At 45.0% G+C, this 12,926-nt stretch overlaps 1 protein-coding gene across 7 annotated transcripts in view; it reads right to left on the bottom strand.

Annotated features, from left to right (window-relative positions):
* The window catches only part of ABCB11 (ATP binding cassette subfamily B member 11), a 168,955-nt gene that overhangs the window by 142,965 nt on the left and 13,064 nt on the right, over positions 1-12,926 (bottom strand). For 6 of the 7 annotated variants that reach the window (XM_085875228.1, XM_085875225.1, XM_085875230.1 and 3 more), the window contains 2 exons: positions 1,314-1,380; positions 840-1,069 (listed from right to left, as the gene is read on the bottom strand). In XM_085875228.1, coding sequence (XP_085731354.1) covers positions 840-1,069; positions 1,314-1,380 — 297 coding nt within the window. The remainder of the gene's footprint in view (positions 1-839; positions 1,070-1,313; positions 1,381-12,926) is intronic. The other variant, XM_085875226.1, reaches the window with a different exon arrangement.

Here is a 12,926-nt window from a genome sequence, read left to right as displayed (position 1 = left end):
GTTAAAAGGTCCATAATTAGATCTTGGCTTTAAGCCTGGTGTGTTGGCGCAGTGGTTAGGGCAGCGGCTTGGGATCCAAAAGGTCCTGAGTTCAAGCCCCGTTGGGCCACTGAATTAATACACCAGGGGGTTGACTCAGCCTGTCATCCTTCCGAGGTCGGCGAAATGAGTACCAGTATACTGGGCCGGTGTATACCCCGGTTAAAATAGGTGTACTATATCCCTGTGTCGTAAGAGGCGACCAGGGTTGCGTCAGGAAGGGCATCCGGCGTAAAACCTGTGCCAAATCACTATGCGGATCATTCGGATGATCCGCTGTGGCGACCCCTAACGGGAGCAGCCGAAAGAAGAAGAATAAGAAGAATTAGATCTTGGCTTTACAAATTAGGTTCAGGTCAAAAAAATTATGTTGACCCCACACACAATTTATTCCCATTATTGATGCAAAATTTCATTCCTAATGTCCCAGCCGACTCTGAAATACAGCAAATTGGTCGAAAAAAAAGGGGGAAAAAAAACCCCCCAAAAACCTAAATGGTGATTTCGTAAATGGGGTCTGAGAAACTCTGAGGTGCCATTAAAAATTGGGGGAGTTAATTGTACGAACAAATCCTACAACAGGTATAAGCCTGCCCCTATCCTATAAGGGGGAAACTTAAATACATGTTCTCCTGGTGGAGTACTACGGAGCACCAGCAACCCTCAACATCCCAGATGTAATTGTCAACCACCATAAATAATTTGACCCATTCATTGCATTCACCCCTTTCTATCCCATTCAACAAGGAACTCAATTTTTGTTTGAAAAGGGCCTCCAATACCCATGCGAGGTTGCCCACCCGCATTCCATGCTATCCTCGACGATCGATCCGTTGCCCCAGATGATGGTGTTGTTTTCGCAAGATTTGTTTGGATCCTTCAGATGTTGCTGCTCAATGTCGTAAATGATGAAGGTGTCAGTCATGCTGCGGAACACCAAGAGCATGACAGGGAAGCACATGCCATGCACGATGGCCCCCAAGCTACCCAGGACCATCAGGAAAACATCGGCCGGGCTGGCGAAGCGAAACTGCAGGCAAAAGAATGTGCACTATTTAAATATTTTATTATCGATATAAATTATTAACAGCCTGCTTTGCAAATCCACATTTGTTGGAAATGGAAAGGCATTACATGACAGTAAGGGGAGGATTATACAAACAAAATTGACAAAAAGGCTTTCAATACCAATTCCCTGATAAACTTTTGAATTCACACATTGAAGTAAGCAGGTGGTGAAAGGTGACAACTTTCCTTTCGGTGTTACCACTCACCAGCTCGAAAAATCCGACTTGCTTGGTGTTTTTCCCTTTTGTTTCAGGCTCAGAGCTGTCAGACCTGCTAAGGAAGCGTGAACAAGGGTGGACACCGTGATTGCAAGACCAAAATGCTGCGTATTATTTATTTATGTGCATTGCAAGTTTGGAATACTACTTATGAGTCACGTCTGATTGGTAAGATCAGTACTTTGGTGTTGAAGTAGAAGAATGAATTAACTAGAAGGTCACTCGGTAGAGCGCATACCTCCGCCATGTAATGCCTGATCCACGAGAACATATCGGGCCCAATGCATTTTTGAAGTATCATGCTACACAGAACAATATCGTGTTTGGCCCGATCTCTCAATGGTGAAGAATCACTAATAAAATTCTCGTAGTCGGATCTAGATCTGGATCTTCACCAAAATCTAATCAGTTCGTCCTTGTCACACACACAGACACCCTCTCCACAAAATTTCATCCAGATCCATCCACAACTTTTTAGATATCCTGCACACAAACAGACAAACAGACAGAAAAGGGTGAAAACATCACCTCCTTCACCTTCAGTGGCAGAGGTAACTAGAAGGGCACTCCGTAGAGCACAAAACTCCGCCAGGCTGAACAGTTGACGTTTTGTATCCCATTGTTAGGCCGGATCTGGACCTGGACCTGAACCAAAATCTAATCAATTCTTCCTTGTCACACATCCAACCTGTCCACCAAGATTTGTCCAAATCCATCCACAACTATTTGTGTTATTATACTATATATCGTTTTTGGCTCCAACTCTCAATGGCAAAGAATCACTTCGTAAATTCTAGAATCCGGATCCGAATCGTTACCAAAATCGAATCAATCAGTTGTTGTCACACACCCAACCTATCCACCAACTTTCATCTGAATGCGTACACAACTTTTTAGAGATCTCCTGCTCACAGACAGTCAGACAGACAGACAGGGGTGAAAACAAAACCTCAATCCACCTTCGGTGGTAGATGTAATAAAATGGTGAAGATTGACAAAAAGGATGCATTTGTTCAGTTAAAACATCCATGCATTGCAAAGTGTAGAAAAGTAAGGGTTCGGCCAAAATGTAGGATTGGTGGATCATTGTCTTCCGTATTAACGAATTAGCCTTGAAGGAACTTTGCAGTTTTAAATTCATATCCGGTACCTGAAGCAGTTGAAACATTGGGAAAAAGAAAACGATAAAAAAAAAAAAATACAGCAGGAGGATTTGAAAGAGGAGCGGATATGCTGGAAATTTAACAAGTCTTCATGGAATGCCGATGAATTATTACGACTTCTTTCCTCTTCTTTTTTTTTTTTTTTGAATACAGACTCAAGGCTCGTGAAAGAGCTAGAACACAGAATGGATCAGGACGCAAAATAACAAAAGGAACCGCAGAACGAGAAAGGGGAAATGCCAACAGCAGGGTCGAGGGACAAAATATACGGAGATGGACAAACAAGGGATGCAGGTAACGATGAAGGATATGGGAGAATGCAGGGGATGGACAAGATGGATACAGAAGCAAAATTTGGGGGTGGGGGGGGGAGGTTTTCTGTGGCCACCATAGGAGAGATTATGGTTTTGGATGGGGGATGTTCTGAGATGGTGATGAACTTTAAGACCTGGAGGGAAGAATGAGGTTGAAGAGAATGTGGAGGTTGGTTCCACAGGTGGGGAAAAAGAACAAATGAGTGGAGGTAAGCAGTGATTCTGGATTTTGAGAGTTTCATGAGAAGAGGGTTGCTGGGAACTGTGTGTCCCCTGCAGATACCTGAGAGGGGCGAAACATGAGAGGGCAGAGGGTGCAAGACCAGAAAGGAGGCGGAAGAATACAGAGACCATCGACCTGTCGGCGATGGCAAAGTGATCGGCCCAATGGATCAGCTTCAGCTTTATCGTGACCGATTCCAATTATCTTGAAAGCTTTTAATGGAATAACAACCAAAAATATTCCCACCTTATCAAGTGTTCGGCCGTGTGCAGGTTTTGGTTCAAGACTTTCATGAACTGCTTGGCCTCGCCTGATATTTGACTGTCGGTGTTTCAGGAAGGAATTTGTAATTTGTTTCAGGGTGTCTGGGCCAACTTGCCTACTCTATCAACACAGGGTGGGATCTTTATCATCCACCAGCTAATGCCAGCAGTTAACGACTACCTTAGGGCTGACACACTTTGGTATGCAACTCCCACTAGGCAGGTATAAGAAAAGTAAGCTACCTCTGTAACATCTTGTCAAACACTGGAGTGGCTCGGAAGGAGACAGTTTTATTCGAATGTATAAGAAAATGAAGGATATGTCCAAGATCAGGGAAAGGGCCTTAAAAATTGCAAAACTGAGTAGGTGCCAGTGCAAGTTGTGCAGTGTTAATTCATTGGAATGTAGAAGTAGATCAACAATATGTCCGGGATCAAGGATACTACACAAACGACTTTTTTAAAAAAATGGCAAGACTGAGTGCAAGTACAAGTTGTGCAAACGTGACACATAATCACTTCAGTCATCTTATTACCTCCGTCCACCTTCGATGGTGGAGGTAATAACCACGGCCACCGAAGGTGGACGGAGGTGATGTTTTCACCTCTATCTATCTATCTGTGAGCAGGATATCTCAAAAAGTCGTGGACGGATTCGGGCGATATTTGGTGGACACGTTGGGTGTGTGACAAGGACGAATCAATTCGATTTTGGTAAGAATTCGGTTCCAGATATGAGAATGTTTCAATTTTTTAATAGTTTTTTTTTTTTTAAGTAACTCCTTACCGTTGAGAGATAGGGCCAAAACTATACAAAGCATATTTCAAAAAGTTGTGGATGGATTGTGACAACACTTGGTAGGTGACAAAAATAAGCCGATTCGATTTCGGTTCAGGTCCGGATGCATATCCGGCCTATCAGTGGGATACAAAGTGTAAACCGTTCAACCTGGCAAAAGGTGTGTGCTCCACCAAGTGCCATTCAAGTTTCAGGATGCAATGCACCAATCAAGACAGCAGTACCTACAGAGGCATAACAACATGTGAAGAGTAATCCATTGACTTATTTACAAAAAACGTCAATGCCCCAGTCCCCAAAATGTCACGGAAGCGCCAGCCAGAAACATTGACCGATAATGACACTCGCATATTACGTGAACATTGAGTCAAAAGTGAACACTGAAAACAAGATGGTGTTGATAACCAACTTAGTCCTCAATGAACGGGGATAGTTTGGGCCACGATTTGCCTTTTGATAGCAAACCAAGGAGATTACAACTAACGAGTGTCCAAATTCAAGGAGTTGTTCCAAAGTGAGGCACTGGTCTCTTTCACATCTACGCCTCGATACACACCCAAAACCAACCTGAAATCTGTCACTATTGACATGCAAAACCATTTGGAATCCTTTGACCTGGTTAGACCTGCAGCCAAACAAAAAAAAACTTTAATAACAGCACCGGTAAGTTACGTGAATGGTGTAATCTCATGTGAAGCACCTGGACACACTTGTAATTGAGAAAAGTAAGAGAGGCAGGGATGTTAGGAGACAGAAAAGATGGGAAGAGAGTGCAGGAGAAGTGGAGAGAAAAGGAAAAGATAATTGTGAGAAGTTTGGAGAAAAGGGAATTGAAGACACATATGGAGCATAATGGTGAGAGAAGGGAAGGGAAGGGAAGGTAAGGGGGGGGGTGGTAAAGGTTAAATATTTTGCCATAATTGCACATATAATAACTAGGTCAGGTCAGGTATGGGAGCATGTGCCAGAACAGCGCGTCGCTGCGTCCACTTTCCGCCGGGACTCCAGGGGCCTCCGTCTGCCCTTCCCCCAGGCAGATGCCAGGCCCATCCCCATCTCCTTGAAGTGCTGGTCAACCTGCTGCAACCACGAGGCACGTGGTCGGCCTATTGGCCTCCTCCACTCACGAGACTCCCTCACTGAGAGAATCTGGTGAGCAGGATCAGCGTCAGGAAAACGAGCCACATGTCCATACAGCTGTAACTGACGCTCACGGACCATGCAGGTAACAAATTGCATCCGAGTCTCTCTCAGCAACCGCTCGTTGGACACAAAATCTGACCAGCGATAGCCAAGGATTCTCCGAAGAGACCTGGTACCAAAGGAATTAAGTCTCCATCTCAGATCCTTGGTCAGAGTTCAAGTCTCGCATCCATAGAGCAAGACTGGAAGCACCAAAGACCTGAAGACTCGGACTTTCGTCCTCCCGCACAGGTACCGGCAGCGCCACACCCCATGATCCAGTGAATCCATGACTCCCCAGGCCCGACCCAGACATCTATTGACCTCTGAATTTTTTTTTTTTGCCACACCACCAGCGTTGGAATACCAAGTCCAGCGATGAGCTTGTGGGTGCTGAAACCATGAACCGGCCTCCCTAAGTCCATGACTTCTTGCAAAGTCAAGGAACTTAGTGCTATTCTGATTCATAGTTCCTGACCCATGGGGACCAACACACGTCTCATAACCATCCCTCTCAGTTACAGTCGATGCCTTGAAATCCCCCAAGACTAGAAGTGTATCTCGTCTGGGGCACTGATCAACCACAGACTCGAGCGTGGCGTATAATGTGTCCTTCACGGTGAGATCACTCGCCTCAGTCGGAGCATAGACAGAGACCAGGGAAATGACACCTAAGGAGTGACGAATCCTTAGTCTCATAATACGCTCGTTGACCGGTGTTGCCTCAATTATCATTGGGGTCAGCTTTTTGGACACAGCTACAGCAACTCCTTGAGTATGGTAACCATCAGAGCGACCAGACCAATAGTAGGTGTAACCACCCACCATTATCTCTCCGCAATCCGGTCTCCGAACCTCAGAGAGAGCTGCAATACCGATGTCCAAACGCTTGAGCTCAGATGATAACAGAGACAGGTGATCATCCTCTCTTAGGGATAGGACATTCCAGGCACCCATCCGAAGGGACCGCCTCAGGTTAACCCAAGGAGACCGCCGTCTGGTGGACGACACCTCAGCACCACTCCAACACACTCTCCCACAATCTGACCCAGGGAGGTTACCCTGTGGTTTCCCTCCTTTCATCAAAGATTGGGGGTCCCGAAGGCTTTGCCCCAATCCCGCCATCCAGTGAGCTGCCCTGCGAAGGGAAGCTGCACAGGAGGTACTCCCACGGAGTGGGTTTTCAATTTTTTTTGCATTTGTGTGTTTTGTGGAATGAAGGGTTTTACGGTGGCCGGAGTGCAAATCCCGCCACCAACCTCCTAATAAAAAAGTAACCCAACTGCAGGAGGATGTCCGCAGACACAGTTAGGCACTAGATATGGATGGCCGTTGGCTCACAAGGAGCTCCTCCGCCCTTTGACAGGTTTTGTTTTTAATCCTGCTGGGTGTCCATATCCAAACACCCTCCTCACCAGAAAACCTGGTGGGGGAGACGGTTTAGTCGCCGACAACCCGACCATGGAACAGGTTAGTACAGGTTTGCATGATACCTGTAGCAGGTCACAGATCTGACCTGACTTGACTTCATAATAAAAACATAATAATAACTAGACATTCCCAATGGACGCGGCTTCCTGTTAAACATCTTCGCAAGTTGCGAAAACCTGCAAAATTACACCATCAATAATAACCTCCACAAGTACCTCTCTTGACACTATTTCATGAGCAATTACAAATTGTGCCTGATCAATCCAGAAAAGGACCAAACATGTTGGGTTTCCTGGTGAATACTGCACCAGGTGGTGTTCACATCATAGGATCCACCAGGTACTTTCATCCCTGATTCTCCCTGTTCTTCAATCCTTGTTTGCCTTGTGTTTTCCCTCTGGTTCGGTTACAATCGAGCTCTCCATCGTCTTTCATGATGTTTTGTTAACCACATGGTTCAGCATTTTGACGATAGAGCATGGATAAACCTTGTGGAGGGAGATTTTCCCCCCAGAAGGGCTCCACTGACTGTGGAGGGAAAAGTGCCGCCATGAGTGTGCGTGGCTGGCACCCAGAGTGCATCGGGAGGTCACGTCCCCCAAGGTCAACAGCTCTGTGTTTGTGCCATGTCAAGTCCTGTGCTGTCTGTTGTGTCTGTCTGCATGTGAGGGAGTGATTTGTGTTTGACGGCTCTTCCATGACCCTGACAAAATTTACAACAATTATATACTAATTTTTTGATCTCATTTCAGGCTACAGCCATGATTTTTGAAATAAATTCGCCGAAATATTGTTACGGATTTGGAAACCTTGTGCACACAAGCAGCCAGAGTCCCCGTAGTTCAGTTATTTCGATAAGTATGTGTTTATAGTTAGAATCCATCCCCTTTGTCTAATGGGAATTACATGTGTGCGCTACAAGTTATTTTATAGTCAGGTTTATTATATAGCGAACGCAGTGAGCTTCATACTTAACGCGTGCACGTGAGAGAATAGGATACAACAACAATAACAACACAATACCCCTGGCAATTTGGAATCCATGTCGTTAGCTATGACCTTTTGCTTCCGGTTGTTGTTAAACGCTGTGCGGTGTATAAACACGATTGGGTTTTTATTTCTATCTTGTGAATATTACTTAAGGCATGCACATGAGAGAATAGGAAACAACAAAAACAACACAATACCCTGGCAATTGTGAATCCGTGTCGTTGGCTATGACCATTTTGCTTCCGTTTTTTTTTTTGCTTCTGGTTTTTTTTTTTGTTTCCGGTTTTTGTCATGGGGAATGATGCATGCCGGGAGATCATGACCGGAAGTGTTTATTTATTTATTCAATTATTTTTTGTCCTCAAGTTAATTTTATACTTCTGAAAGTGATTTTTTTTTCATGACAGGAAGTGTTTATTTTGTATTTAACATTACCGGGAGTGATTTTTAAACTCTTTCCGGAACTTTTAATTTCTTTTATTCTTGACCAGAAGTGATCGTTTATTTATGACATGAATGCGTGCAGTAATTCAATTATTTTTTCCCAGAGTTAATTTTAATAAAGATATCTCCCGCATCATCAAAAAATATTTTTTAATCGTGATTTACATTATTTGATCGCTGATCCCGAACCAAGGCCGAAGTAACCGGAAATTGCGTCAAAATCATCAGCTGTGCGACGCTTACACGTACCACGGTAGAGTTGGCACGTATACAGTTGTGAACAAGTTTTATGTAAAGTCAGAAGCGAATGTAAGAATAATTCTACGTTCGCTTCTCGGCTTTGCCGATTCCATATTATCCTCATCAACAACAACAACAACAACAACAACAACAACAACAACAACAACACCCTCACTTGATCCAGTCGCCATTACGCACGTGTTCGGGATCACGGACGTGAGCGGAGGTTTCATCACCTCAGGGCTGGCTCCGCCTAAGCCAGATGGAGTGTTTGGCCCGACCAATGAAGGGCCGCCACGAGTCGCCTGACAACGGATCGTCCAATCAGGAGGTGAGTGGCGAGGAAAAGAAACCCCTCCCACCTCAAGAAGAGGGGTGTGCTTGTCAGGACGAGCATGTTCTGCTGTGATTGTGGTGATTGGCTTGGTCTGCGGTCGTGGTTCGAGCGTCTGCGGCCATTTGCGATGGAGTCTCGTGGTGGTGGTGGTGGCGGCCGAGCTGCCGGGGACGTGGGCCGTGGACATCGGGTTGTCGGTTCGAGTCCCACCGTGGTGATTTGCGTTGGAGCGCTGAGCTGGGATCCCTGTTCCCGTCCACGGACTCCGAGCTTCACAAGTGCGGGTCCGGTGAAACCGCACGAGGCGGGGAGGTACCCGGCTATACCGACTAAAGATCCACTGGTCCAGGTTCGTGCGTGTGCGTGCGTGCGTGTGTGCGTGCGTGCGTGTGTGCGTGCGTGCGCGTCCGTGGGCCCCTTCTTTAAGTAGGATTGTTAAGTGTTTTTGCACATTGTACATTGCCTACCTTTTATTCGTGATAACTCTGCTCTGTGTCCTCCTCCCTGATTATTCTTTGTAAAATAAACTCCTGTTAAATGTACCAGCTCGTTTTCTGTGCTTTTCTCCATTGGCCGAGCATGGTGCGTGTTGCGAATTGGTAGGGCCGTTCATGCCGTGGATTGTTCATTTGGTTCGGCGCGGCTTTGGTAACTTCCGCTTGGTTACGCCGGTGTAACAGTTTAACTACCCCCCCTGGACAACTTCCCCCCCCCCTCCCGAGGGGGTACTTGTCCTAGGATAAGTTCGCCCCCACCCTGGATAACTTGCCCCCCCCCCCCAGAATAATCAAATCAAGTACCCCCCCCCCCGGGTGGGGGGGAAGTTGTCCAGGGGCGACTTCTCCTGTTACACCGGATCCGAGTCGGTGATAGCGACTCAATTCGGACAAAGTCGGTCGAGGGTATGGTTTTCCCCGGTAGTTGGACGTGGGTATTTAGGTATATTGAAATTAGGCAATTAACCCTACTCCATGCCATCAAAATATTGGTGACCACGATCCGCGAAGGGACCCGTGAACTCGGACTTATCCGAGAGTCACGACCTAAATTCCGGGTGTTCGGTGGGAGACGACTCCACTGCTGCACCTAGTGGTCGTTTATCGCCACCGAACCCCGGCCCACAACAATATGTCAGTGTTAACGCCTGACTATTAACAAAGGAGGAAATCAAAACACTTGAATACGGTAAAGTACGTGCCTCTGCCAGGCTGAACAGTTCACGTTTTGTATCCCACTTGTAGGCCGGATCTCTATCGGGATCTTCACCAAAATCGAATCGGCTTGTTCTTGTCACCGACCCAACTCATCCACCAAATTTTTTCTCATTCCGTCCATAACCTTTTTCAATACCGTGTTATACAAGGGGGCTGCAAAAGTAGGTATACAGTAAGGATTATACCAGTATTACCAGTATTATAATAGTTGGTGCTAGGATTCATTTAATACTAGAATTAATTTAAGTCATTAAAATCATTATTACCATTTTTTATATTTTTTATTTTCGTAATTTTTTCTATAATACATCTTTTATTTGCAGGTAAAGTGGAATTTTAACGATGGCTAGTAATTTAACGGATGAGGAGCGTATTACTGTACTGTATACCTACTTTTGCAGCCCCCTGTATATCGTTTTTGGCCCTCCCTCTCAATAGTGAAGAATCACTTAAAATTTCTAGTATCCGGATCCGAATCTTCATCAAAATAAAATTGATTCGTCCTTGTCACACACCCAACCCATCCACCAAAATTTCGTCCGAATCTGTCCATAACATTTTGAGATATGCTCACAGACAAACGAACCAACAAGAGGGCATCATGCATTACCGCCTGACAGGTATGACGAAAATCATGCAAATGACGTCACTGTGACCTCGACCTTTGAAATATATAGTCAAAAAACATTGACAGCCTCACTTTTGTCCTTCGGAAACATTTGGTAAAGTTTGACGAAGATAACTGAGAACAGGGCCGGATTTACCCAAGAGTAACCGGGGCACGTGCCCTTATCCTGTATCCTGAAGGTGTCTTTGTTGAGGTAATATTTTTTTTTTTTTCTGAATGTGATCCTGTTCTTTGAGGTGTAGTTGTTGAGGTAATATTCATTTTTTTCAGATGAGATCCTGTTTTAGGTGGTGTAGTTGTTGTGAAGGTAATATTTATTTTTCCAGATGTGATCCTGTTCTTGAGGTGACGTTGATGTGAAGGTAATGTTGAGGTAATATTTATTTTTCCAGATGCGATACTGTTCTTGACGGTGTAGTTGTTGTTGTGAAGGTAATGTTGAGGTAATATTTATTTTTCCAGATGAGATCCTGTTTTAGGTGGTGTAGTTGTTGTGAAGGTAATATTTATTTTTCCAGATGTGATCCTGTTCTTGAGGTGACGTTGATGTGAAGGTAATGTTGAGGTAATATTTATTTTTCCAGATGCGATACTGTTCTTGAAGGTGTAGTTGTTGTTGTGAAGGTAATGTTGAGGTAATATTTATTTTTCCAGATGCGACACTGTTCTTGGCGGTGTAGTTGTTGTTGTTGAGGTAATATTTCTTTTTCCAGATGCGATCCCATTTGGAGAGTGTGGGCAGAGGTCCCCGGGCGAGTTCGGGCGGATGCCATTACAGGACGGTTTTGAGTGTCGAGGGTGCATCAGCTTTTTCTGGTATTCTGTATCCTGTTAAGCTTGTATTACACTGATTCTTAGCTCAATTGGCCAAGTTAATCTTCCGGGGTGCCAGGAGGAGGTGATTAAGGATGATCAACGTTTCTGGTGATGACGAGGGTTCATCTTGGTTGTTTAATCGAACTAGGAAGAGGCGAGAGAGTACCGAAGACCACGACGGGAGAATACCGAAGGGTCGGAACCTCCCAAAGTGGTTCAGGCCCCCTCTACTCCCGAAGAGCACCATTACAAACTAATGGTTATAGTTTCACCTCCTAATAGCTTTACATCCTCATGCCCCGACAACCCAATTTCAATGGCTACACTGATTAATAAAGAATTCGGAGATGTGTCCAGTGCCAAAAAACTCATCCAGCGACCTTTTCATTAAGTGTAAATCAGATGACCAATGGGAGACTGTGATGAATGCCTCCTATTTTGGCAGGGTCTGGATCGTGTGTCAGGTTCCTATGTATCTAAAGGAGAGTCGAGGAGTCATTTATGGGATTGGTCCCTCTATTGAAATTGATGATATCAAGAACCATTTAGTAGATATGGGAGTTGTTGACGCCCGCCATCTCACCACGGTCAGGGATGGGATCAAAGTCAATACCACCTCCGTGGTTCTATCCTTCGGCAACCTAGTCCTTCCCCCAAAAGTTTTCCTAGGGTGTCAAGTCTTCACTGTACAGGAATACATTCCAGCCCCTTTAAGATGTTACAAGTGCCAAAAGTTTGGTCATCGTGCTCCAGCCTGTAGAGGCAAACAACGCTGCAGCAAATGTAATGGAGAACATGAATACGGAAGCTGCACTAGTGAAAAAAACGTCTTGTGCTAATTGTGGTGGGATCCACAGTGCAGCCTTCAGAGGATGCCCCAAATTCCAAAGAGCTGCCCAGATCCAACTTGTGAAGACACAGGGGAGACTGGTTTATGCTGAGGCTGTCCGGATGGTTCCCAAAATTAAGAAAATTTTGACTCCAGTAAAAGCGGTTGAGAGCAAGTCCAAAACTGAGGGCCCGGTTAACGTCCTAACCAAATCGGTGGGAGTTCCGACTGAGATGAAAGATGCACAATGCCAAACTGAGAGCAATCACCGACGTGGTTACGAATATTTCAAAAGAGGGGTTCGTTGGCTTTATCACCGAAGTAGTAAACTGTACAGCTCAAGCAGAGAACAGATCGGAGAAGATCAATATCATTTCCGCTGCAGCCGTCAGACATCTGGGTTGGGTGGGGTTTTCTTCCAAGATGATGAACAAAATATTCAGTTGATCAGGCCAAATACGCAGAGGGGTGGACTCCAAACAGTCCCAGGATTCCCCTGCTGATTAATTTAAATTATCCAATGATATGCATAAAGTTTAGCTGCTCATGGGCCGGAGTTTATTAAATTCATCAATGATCACACATCCAAACTGGATATAACCTATTCGTTATTTAAGGAACCTGGTTTAAAAGTCTCAACCTATTTAGGATCCCTGGATACACTTTGCCAACTGAGTTCGATGTACCCTCGACTCTTTAAATTGGTCTTAAAATTCATGAAGGAAACT

Source organism: Eptatretus burgeri, chromosome 3 (genome assembly GCF_056783735.1).
Source record: "Eptatretus burgeri isolate ZD-2024b chromosome 3, Ebu_testis_v1, whole genome shotgun sequence".
Lineage (NCBI taxonomy): Eukaryota > Metazoa > Chordata > Myxini > Myxiniformes > Myxinidae > Eptatretus > Eptatretus burgeri.
Note: the sequence above shows the minus strand (reverse complement) of the source record. Positions and strands in the feature narration are given on the sequence as shown.